This window comes from Syngnathoides biaculeatus, chromosome 9 (assembly GCF_019802595.1).
Source record: "Syngnathoides biaculeatus isolate LvHL_M chromosome 9, ASM1980259v1, whole genome shotgun sequence".
Classification (NCBI taxonomy): domain Eukaryota; kingdom Metazoa; phylum Chordata; class Actinopteri; order Syngnathiformes; family Syngnathidae; genus Syngnathoides; species Syngnathoides biaculeatus.
In genome coordinates this window covers 18,071,788-18,082,256 of record NC_084648.1, presented here as the reverse complement: position 1 = coordinate 18,082,256, position 10,469 = coordinate 18,071,788, and the positions used below count along the sequence as shown (strand labels likewise).

General features: G+C 44.0%; 1 protein-coding gene across 1 annotated transcript; it reads right to left on the bottom strand.

The window, feature by feature from the left end:
• Nucleotides 1–415: 415 nt before the first annotated feature.
• Nucleotides 416–10,212, bottom strand: jpt1a (Jupiter microtubule associated homolog 1a). The gene is made up of 5 exons (XM_061830782.1): nucleotides 9,971–10,212; nucleotides 7,508–7,650; nucleotides 5,439–5,533; nucleotides 3,815–3,842; nucleotides 416–1,630 (listed from the first exon to the last, which is right to left on the bottom strand). Exons 1-5 carry the CDS (start codon nucleotides 10,024–10,026, stop codon nucleotides 1,503–1,505), a joined length of 450 nt encoding a protein of 149 aa, XP_061686766.1. The 5' UTR covers nucleotides 10,027–10,212; the 3' UTR covers nucleotides 416–1,502.
• Nucleotides 10,213–10,469: the final 257 nt, after the last annotated feature.

The window sequence follows — 10,469 nt, the reverse complement described above, 5'->3', positions numbered from 1 at the left end:
GGAGCGCTCAGACCGTCACACCGGGTTCAATCCCAGTCCAAATTGCCCCGAGGTGTAACTTTCATAATGACAGCATCTTGGGAATAGGAGAGGCACACTTCAAGTATTCTTTTCCTTCCTGCTTTAAAATTTACACCATTATTGTCTGTTCAGTTTTTGTTTTTATTTTACCCCTTTCGTTTTCAATTTGTGCATAGAATTCAAATGTTATAAAACCTAAAAAGTCTACACACCCTGTGATTGCAAGTGCCAGTGTTTGTCTCTATGTGCCCTGCGATTGGCTGGCGACCGGTTCCGCGCGTACCCCGCCTCCTGCCCGCTGGGATAGGCTACGGCACTCCCCCGTGAGGATAAGCGGCAAAGAAAATTGGACGGATTAATGTGCTGTTCCTGCAAGCAAATGAAGACAAACAAGCATGGTCTGAATTGATTTTTAATGTAGATTTTCCACTTGTGCCATTTCTTCGATTCAAACGTCTGCAAGCGACTTAACATCCAGCATGAGGACAAAAAAACAACAACAACAATCGAGGATGCCACATGTAGTAGCCGTCACGACGGGCGGATGTCGCGCAACACTCTGGCCGTTCGGAATCCGTTTTGCCCGCGGAAGCGTTGACGCCATGAACAGAAACGTCGAGAGGAGAAACAAAAGGCTGAGCTGTGGCATAAGGTCACTTGTCAAATGCAGGACAGGTCGTAGAACATCAGGCCCAAGAGCACATTCCCGTGGCTTGCGACGCAAAGGGCGGCCGATCGCCGCTTTCACACGCGTCCGGACAATCCGACCTCGACGGGGAGTTTGAAACGCAAAAAAAAAAAAAAGGAGGCACGCTTAGCTTCGATGTGAACGTGAGCGATAAAACATCAAACGCGGAGTCACTAACAATAAAAAAAGGCAGGATGCGGAATACGGTGGTGATGATCGTTCATCTTCTACCTGTGCGGATTATTATTTAGTTTTTTTTTTAAATACCATAACCAGTAGAAAGCTTCATATTCTCATGCACTCACAATAACAACATGTTCCACCATGGAAAAATGTAAAAAAAACCCACGTTTCTCATCACTTTGTGATTCGCGACCGAAACCTGCATGCAAGATGGTTTGAATCAAAATTCAAAAAGTGACAGCTTTTCTGTCGACGGTCGCGACGTCGCCTGCAGTTTGTGCCGTGACGTTGGATAGAAATGAGGGGTGAACTACCGTACGTTGATAGCTGGGGGGGCGGGATGGGTCCTTGCGGGCCTCTCTGCAGGTGAAAAGAAGGACCAAACAGGTGACTTGGAAAGACATAAAGTGCTTTTGTCAACAACAACAACAACAACAACAAAATAAATAACAGTACAAAAATGGTTCCGGTAAGGAAGTATCAAAACAATGCACTCGAGATGTGGAGGAGGACCGGCACTGGGGAGACATCAGAGGCACCGTCCCAGTTTGAGATGTGTGGGAAAAAAAAAATGGAGGAGGAAGAAGTATGAGGTGAGCTCGGCAGCCGTTTAACCAAGAACCAGACTGGACTTTCCACCCGGGGGATTCCTGCGTCCGGAGGGCGGTCCCGCTGCCGGGTCATCCTGAATCTCGGGAGCTGCTGCAGCTGCACTGACTGCCTCAGCGCCGTCACTTCCTGGACACGCACAGAATTATTAATTAAGTCGTTTCTGGCCTATGAGCCGCGACGTTTTTCACGCGCTTTCGACCCTGCTGCTTATGCGCTAATGCCGCAAGGGGGCACGCAAGCAGAAAAGGTAAGAATGAGACCGGTGGAATATATGTGCCGAGGAAGTGACTTTTACTGGTACATTTTTTTTAACCGGCCCTGTTAGCCCTGTGCTAGCATGTTGCTGCTATGTTACTGCCGTGTACCGGAACATTTTTTTTTTTTTTTAACCGCGCTAATTTAGCTCCCCCCCCCCCAAACCAGCCCTGTTAGCGCTGCGCTAGTGTGGTGCTGCTGTGTTACGGCCACGTCTCAGTGAATTTTACTGGTATGTTTTTTTTTTTTTTTTAAACCAGCCTTGTGAGTGCCGCGCTAGCATTAGCACAGTGCTAGCATGTGTCTGCTGTGATTTAGGTATGTTTTTTTAACCGGCTGTGTTACTGCTGTGCGACCGCTATTGTGTAGCTGCCGTGGGTGTTTTTTTTAAAACCAGTATGTTGTTTTTTTTTTTTTTTTAAACAAGCCCTGTTTATGCTACCGTTTTTTCGCTATGTTAAGCTAAGATAAGGTATTAAAATTTTGAAAACTCTTTCCGTGTACCGTCTTTCTTTGTAAATATCTCGTGTTTCAATGTGGGCACTTGCGGCTTTTACACAGGTGCGGCTCATGTGTGTACCAAATGGTATTTCCTTTACAAACATACTGGGTGAGGTTCATAATCCGGTGCGTTCTTTAGGCCGGAAATTACGGTAATTTCGAGATGATGCATGAAAACACCTTGAATACGTTCCAGAAAAAAAGGTTTTGGTGAGTAATATTTTAGCATGCTATAACACTTTATAGTGTGATAATTGAAAACAACCATTTTATACATCCTCCTCCAATGCACATCGTGCTTCTCATTCGGATGTACCTGCCTTGGCCACCTGAGGGCAGTATAAGGCATATGGATGTCTCAATCCTCACAGCTCATCAGTGCGCCACAAATGTTAGCTGTTCTTCACTGAGGATAAAGAATATGTCTATATTGTCTGCATGTGTTTCTGGACTACTGTGATTTCCGGCCTATAGAGCAGACCCGGTTATAAGCCTCACCCAGTACATTTGTCAAGGAAATACCAGTTGGTACATACATAAGGCGCACCTGTGTAAAAGCAGCAAGTGCCCACATTGAAATCCACATTGAAATACGAGATATTTACAAAGAAAAACGGTACACAAAAAGAGTTTTCAAAGTTTTAATACCTTAGCTTAGCATAGCAACAATGCAGTAGCACAAACAGGGCTGGTAAAAAAAAAAAAAAAGAAAAAGAAATACTAATTTGAAAAAAAAAAACCTCCCGCGGCAGCTACACAGAAGCAACATGGTAGGACAGCACTGACAGAGATGGTTAAAAAAAAAAAAAAAATCATACCTAAATCACTTAGACGCGGCAGTAACACAGCAGCAACAGGCTAGCGTGGCGCTAACAGGGCCAGTTAAAAAAAAAAAAAAAAAAAAAAAAACATACCGGTAAAAGTCACTTCCTTGGCACATATACTCCACCGGTCTCACTCTTAACTTTTCCGCTCGAGCGCCCCCTTGCGGCTGTTAGAAAAACTGCACAAATTGGCCGCACCGCCGCAGAGTTGAAAGCGTATGAAAAAAGTCGCGGCTTATAAACCGGAAATTACGGTATTTGTGTCGTGCCATTTCTTGCTTCAAGCATAACACTGCGGTGACATAGATGAAATTGTTTTATTTGTATTGTTAAAAAAATATTTGATGCATTTTGTTCCATTTATTATATGATGTGTTTCATAAAAAAAAATGGAGAAAACACAAGAGGAAAAATCCTCTTAAATTCAAGTTATAAAGGAAAAATACTCATCAGACATTTTGTAATCTTGATATGGGAAATTGTTAGTAGTAGTACACGGCACTACTGGGAAATGGTTTTAAATTGTGGGGAGGGGGGGGCATCATGTCACCGTTAACATGAATTATAATCTACAACTTGGGACGCCACCTGTTAAGGTTTTGTGACCCTGGAACGCATTTTTACAGTCATCATTTTCCATCCGTTTTTATCATTACCCGGCGGAACTAAACAATGTACGCAACAAGCACAGCCGGTTTGTAAACCTGATGATGAATATATAAATACTCACCATTGTCGCATACGGGCGTGTTTCCATCCTTAAAAAAAAAAAAAAAGACGCTTCTGTCATCACAGACATGGAAATTCTTCCCGCACGTGAATTATAAATAGTACGGCTGCAAATATTATCATCATCATCATCATCAGTTACTGCTCTGTTCGGAAATGGAAATTTAAACAGAAGATCCATCTTAAATGTTAATCAGTTGTAATTCAATTACTGTGCTGATTCAAACATATTGAATAATTTTCACATTATGTCACGTTTGACCCGAACCAATCGCTAACTTTCACACAGTTGTTTTGGTTAAATTCTCAGCCAGAGGAAAAGATGTAAAGAAATGCAAGTTTGTGAGAGCAGAAGTTCGTGGATTTCACATCCTGTTTTTAGTTTTCCTTCCTTAGGTTTACTGCGACGGAACTACCAAGACGCGTACTCTAAAGTAAACGATATACAAATGTTTACGACTGTACATTACTGGAGATCTTATATTTACGTCCATGTAATTAGTAATCTCTTAAAGTGCTCCTGTCATGAAATAGATGATTTTTAGTATGTTATTAATGAAAAAAACGTCAGCCAATACGGGCCCATGCTTTTTTTTTTTTCACCACAAAACATGATTTTGACGTTATACAGCTTTTTGTAACTCCAGCCATGAAAATCCTCTCGAGGGATTTGTTTTGGAGAAGAAGCAGGAAGTGACGCAAAGGACAGCGGCGCCCCAAAGTGGACTCGTTTGTTTTCATTCGTTTTACCTCCGAGAAGGTAGCTCGTTGTTCCTTCGTCTTAGCCAAAATGCCGGCCTGCTGCATTGCTGGATATTGCTTGAACACTCGGGAGAATGGATTTACCCATAATAAATTTGAAAGAGACCCGGTTCGTTGTGAAAAATGGATCGCACGGGTGCAGAGGGCGAGAGCTTCGCGGGTTCCAAGTAACACGTCGGCAGTAATGCGCCCCGGCTCGACGGTGTTCAGCAAGTACTGCGGCGGCTTTGAACATCCCCCAAAAGCAGCACGGCTGGCCTCGGCTCGACTGCGGCGTCTGTGAACAACCCTCTAAAGCAGCACGGCTCGGCTCCGAGCCGCGATGGCTCATCTCCGCCGCGGAAGTGGATCGGACGGGGATGCGGTTTGGCCGTGATCGCATATCATCTGAATATGGCTTGAACTAATAGTGTAATATTGCGCCCGGTAACTTCACTCGGTTGTGCGGTGTTCTCCTTTTCGAAAAGAGCTTCCGTGTCAGTTGGGGTGCACCGCGCGTTTCCATCGGCGAATGTCCGGGTGACGTCACGGACGGAGGACGCAACCAATATGACGACAACTCGGATATCGTAGAACGACACTTCTGCAACTTTGCGCATGGATGACGCGCTCTCCGCTCACATTTATTTTTTCGTATAGACATTGAAGTGAATAATGTTATATGTATTTTTCATTACATTATCCATTTTAGAATTTTTATAGGGATGACACTTGGGCTTTAAATCCTTGCAGTATTTGTTAAGCGTGTGTGAAGTATATGTGACAAAATGGAAAGTGAAGTACTTGTGTACTTTGGCATTTCCACTTAGTCTGCATGTTGCACTTTCCGTTATTATCTTGCGCTTCACGATGTTTCTCTTTACCATTGAGGGGGCGTCTGCAGAGTTTCCGGCGTTTGTGGCTCCTCTCCTAAGGGGGGCCGACGACTCGCCGCACAGGACGCCCGTCGGCTTCCCGCCTGGACAAAAAAAGAAAGAAAAAAAAAGAGGACATGACACGAACGTGACACACCATCAAGCGGGCGACTAGCGTCGTACGTTATGTTTCCGTTGAGATCTTTATGAAATCATTCACTATGCAGTAGGGTTGGCGGTCGGTTACACAAAAACAGATGCGCGGCCGGCTGACTTTCGTTATCTTAAAATGCGTAAATTTGCACAGAAAGTAACAGACAAAAAATGAACTTGCAACGAGAGGTAGGGTTAATGGAACAAAAGAAAAAAAAGCAATGCAAAACAACTGTTTCAAATGTCTTCGGTGGGGGTGACTCCCCCCTTTATAACAAAGAAAGAATCGAATGTAGACTGTTTCTGTCATCTTTTAAGCACTTTTCTGAAGTGGCTCATAACAACATCATTTAAATTTTGCGGTCCATTCTGCTTTGTTAGGGTGATGGAGTCTGTATACAGATCGCTAGCTTTGGCGCAAATCCCTCCCTCGCCAACACTACCCCAGCTAACTGCTGCATGTTTACGAAAATAAGAAGTAACTTTTCGACTTCCTCCAAGGTCTGTGGCCTCCGCTTGGTCAACACGGTTGCTCCTTTAGCAACATCCCTTGCTTTGAGGGCATCCCCGTGTTTCGGAATGGCGCTGAACGTCGATTTCGCCATGCCAGACTTCTTCGGTAGCTCAGAAACGCACACCAGATTTGTATTCGGCTATCAAATCCTTCTTGAAGTCGACAGTTTTACGCACCGTTTTCCTTTTTTCAGCACCAGCAGTTGCACCTGCCTTCTTTGGAGACATGATCGGGGATTAGGATTGCTCAATTGGAAGAAAAAAAAAAGTCACTACCGGGAAACGTCCGTGGGCAGAGGAGTGCGTGGGCTCAGCGGGGTGTTGACCAACGCTAGCGTGCTAGCCACAGCTTTGCTCATGACGTCCCCAGAAGAAACCCGATTGTGTCGGTGATAATGTCTTCATTCTCTGATCCGATCAATTACGTCATTGATCGCTCAGTAAATTTGAGACGTTGCAGCCAATCACTAAATTTGTGTAAAATGCAACTTATTGCCTGGCTGATCACATCGGCATCAAGTCTGGTTGTTCATGTCGAGCTGCCTTAGCTTGGATGAAGGAACCAGGAACGAGCAGCTTTTGAGTTCAACACAAATGATTAGTGTCGACCACAATCGCACCGAAGCGACATGACACTTGTGGAACGCATTTCTGGCAACCGTCAGCCTCCGTGAATCTGACACACTGCAGACATGCTGGCTTCCTCACCCCATCCAGTCACAAATCACTCTGCTACTTTCATGGCCTCGCTCACTCACAAACGAACTTTGCTGCAGGCTTGCGAGTGTTACAATATTCAATCAGAAATTTCATGTGCCGCGAGAGGGAGCCCTGCATACCGCCAGCAGTCGGCACCACACTTTTGAGAACCGCTGGCCTGCAGTATGTATATGTGCCCTGCGATTTTAAATATTGGATCTGGTGGCTGATTCTCTCCTCAACGCCCTTCCTCTTTTCACACAATTAGCTCATGGTTATTACAGGAATTAAAAACCAAAAAAGATCATATTTATCAGCTGTGGAGTTGTTGCAAAAATATTGTTTGCTTTGATCATGGGGAGCAATTATGTACTACAGTGAATACTCAGTTCTCGAACGTCTCCGTTCTCAAACGAAAATTTCGAGAATTTTTTGCTTGTTTTCGAACAAAAATCGGTACTCGACCGCCTGCGACAAAACCCAGAAATAACATAACGCGCTCGGGCCGACCGGCTGATCCACGACGCGAGTTATTGTGCATAACGCAGCCTCTGTACACAGACGTGGGAAATATCGATTCGGTTTTCGAACAAACCGCTTCTCGAGCCGCCTTCTGGAACGGATTGCGGTCGAGAACCGAGGCTGTACTGTACTTCCTTGACGACGATACTCCTGGTTCCAAGCGGGACGACGTGGAAAGAGTTCAAGTGTACCTGGCGGGTTGTTCCTTCTGTTGGCGTAGGGGTCTTCCGGCTCGGCGAAAACGCTGGAGGCCATCTTGTCCTTGCGCGCGGGAGGTTTGTCCTCGTCGGCGCCGAATGAGATGTTGGAGGCACCGCCGGGAGGACGTAGAACCCTGATAAAAAAAGATGCACAGAGTTCCGGATCAGTTGGATGGCAACAAATGTTTTCTATCTGGTAGCAACATGTTACACAATTATGCTATTGTACAATATGAAAGTTGAAATGACTTTGTTGATGATCAGGAGCTCTGAACAATAAGATGGACCGAACTTCTGAGAGCGGCAGCTTCACATTTTATACTGTACAATACTGCGACTGCAAACAGCAAATTAGTAGGTTAGGTCTTAAATGTCTGAAACAAAAATAAAAATAGCTACACACCAAGTGCACAACACTTAAGTTTACCTATATTGTATACTCTTAGAATGAAGGGATATGTATATATTAATGTGATATAAATTTTAGGCCTATATTACCAGAGAAAATAATATCAATTTGTCATCTTGCGTCTAACCATCCTGTATTGGTACATCTATATTGCATCATATATAGTGATCTTGCCGTTGCCCTATAATACGTTTGACGATGCGCTTCTGATGTGGATACATAACTTATAAAGGAAAATATTTATTCATTTATTCCCTCTGTTTGGTTTTCTACGATCCATGTGCACGAAGGCTCGTTTTTCTGAGTTTCTTCAACATTCCCGTGTATCATTTGTGTTTTTGGGACAACATATGAAATTCAGTACAATGGCTGTATTGTGATGTTATTTGTACCTCAGTAAAAATTGCTATAAAAGATATTGTGACTCTTTGTCTGGCCTGTTCAACACTGCCCTGCTACCTTTCATGTCACACAATTTATGGAATTGTTGCAGGTACATAGTAATATGCCACTTGCTACAAATTTTACGCTAACCTAAGTGAGTAGAGTGTAACAAACTATATTCTACTACCACCTTGTGGAAAAATACAGCAAACCAATGACAATATGAGACAATTTATTTATTAGGTAGGGGCTGCACGGTGGATCAGCTGGTAAAAGCGTTGGCCTCACAGTTCTAAGGTTCTGGGTTCAATCCCAGACCCGCCCGTATGGAGTTTGCATGTTCGTCTCCTGTTTCTCCGGTTTCCTCCCACATCCCAAAAACATGCAACATTAATTGGACACTAAATTGCCCAGAGGTGTGATTGTGAGTGTGGCTGTTTGTCTCCATGTGCCCTGGGATTGGCTGCCAACCAGTTCAGGGTGCCTCATGCACGTTGACTGCTGGGATAAGCTCCAGCACTCCCCTTGTGAGGATAAGCGTTTAAGAAAATAGATGGATGTTATTAGATATCTATTAATGAAGAGCAGTTTACTTTTTTCAAGTACTGTACAGTGAAATTAAGTGTACCACCTTGTGGAAAGTTAGGTGTACTATGGTTCAGTGTACCACCTAAAGGAATATTTAGTTGTATGACAGACATCATGATGACATTTTAGGATCATTCTAGGCTTAAAAAAATACATTGATTTTTTTCCCATTCATTATAACGTCTGCGATAATGAAATATTTCTGTTATGTTTAGCAAGATTTCTAATGCTTGCAACCTTTTGAAAATAGGATAAAGATGAAAAAAGTTGTGGAGATTTAACGAAAAGGTCACGCTTAAAATCTTGACCCCCCACCCCACCCATTGCAATTGGTATAATGAAGGTGGTAGAAATCCACGAATTTCACTAGTTTAAAAAAAAAAATATTCATCACGTTATTAATTATCACCAGAAAATAACCGTTACAGTGTTATTGAAACAGGCATCTGATTATGTCATCGCTACACATCAACGCACATGTTGATAAATTAAGCAACTGCTTTTAAAACAAAAACATATGTAATAGTAAATAAATTTTATCCAATTTACTGGTGAGTCGTTTAATCCTCATGTTCGTTTCGGTGTGAAAAGTGGACCGTGACCTCTTTGTTGCACCTCGCACGATGGGGGAGCCCGCACGGGTGGCCCCACCCTGCTCGAACGCATCTCACGTCGTCGCTTATTTTTTCCCCCACCCAGTCATCATTTAACAGGATCCAAAGGGTGAAATGGCTCGGTTCGGGTGCGCGAACGTGTCGGCTCCGCTTCCAAACGGGCTGCCGTGTTTCATCGGCGGCTAGCTTGAGTGCAAGGTGTACAAAGGGGACATGTGCCGCAAAGCTAGCTAGTTTTCGCGAACAAACGGCTCGTTGGCGAGGCCTTCGCGTCGGCACAGCGCGACTTCGTCCCGAGACCCACCCCACATTATTTGTGATTCTGAACAAACGCTGACCGGATCAGAACAATAATACGACACTGAACATTTTAAACATGCTAACCTGTATGAGTGATGACATAATGGCGGCTACCGGTGATGGAAAGCACGACGGAGACATTTTTTTTTTTTTTTTTACCTGGAGCTGTTCTTCGCACCGGGCTCCATCCCTTGAAATGTTGTCGTGGTCGTCATTTTAACAGTAGTCGCGATTAAGAAAAATAAAAAAAAAAAGACGAGACGGAATACACGTGAGGTGAAATTTGAAGTGTGTATTTCACCGCCTCATCTTTGTCCGTCCAGAGCGGCGCGACTTGGATCAACCTGTCTCCGAATCCACCCTGAGATACGATGACAAGTTCGAGATTGAAAAAGCGGATGTGGCTTCCGGTGCGACCTTGAAAATAAAAGAACTTTTTTTTTTAAATCATGAAACTAACCATATCCGCATATTGCCGTTCCGCGCTCGTGTAGGATTTTGTGGGAATTGTGGAAGCGCCCTTTAGTGAACAAAACGTGTTTTATGCTGGACATTATAAGTGGGATATAGACTGTTTTCGACCACGTGACTACATCCGGGGCACCTGGCCATGTTGAATGGGTTCACTCTACTGGCCATTCGCTCTAAGGCAGGGCTC

Bases quoted from the DNA above. Each gene is read 5' to 3' on its own strand.
- jpt1a (XM_061830782.1), bottom strand. From the start codon at position 10,026: ATGACGACCACGACAACATTTCAAGGGATGGAGCCCGGTGCGAAGAAC. The intron at 7,651-9,970 runs GTAAAAAAAAAA...TTTTTTTATCAG, and splicing joins GGTGCGAAGAACAGCTCCAG to GGTTCTACGTCCTCCCGGCG. The intron at 3,843-5,438 runs GTAAAGAGAAAC...TTTTTTTTTAAG, and splicing joins CTGCAGACGCCCCCTCAATG to GATGGAAACACGCCCGTATG.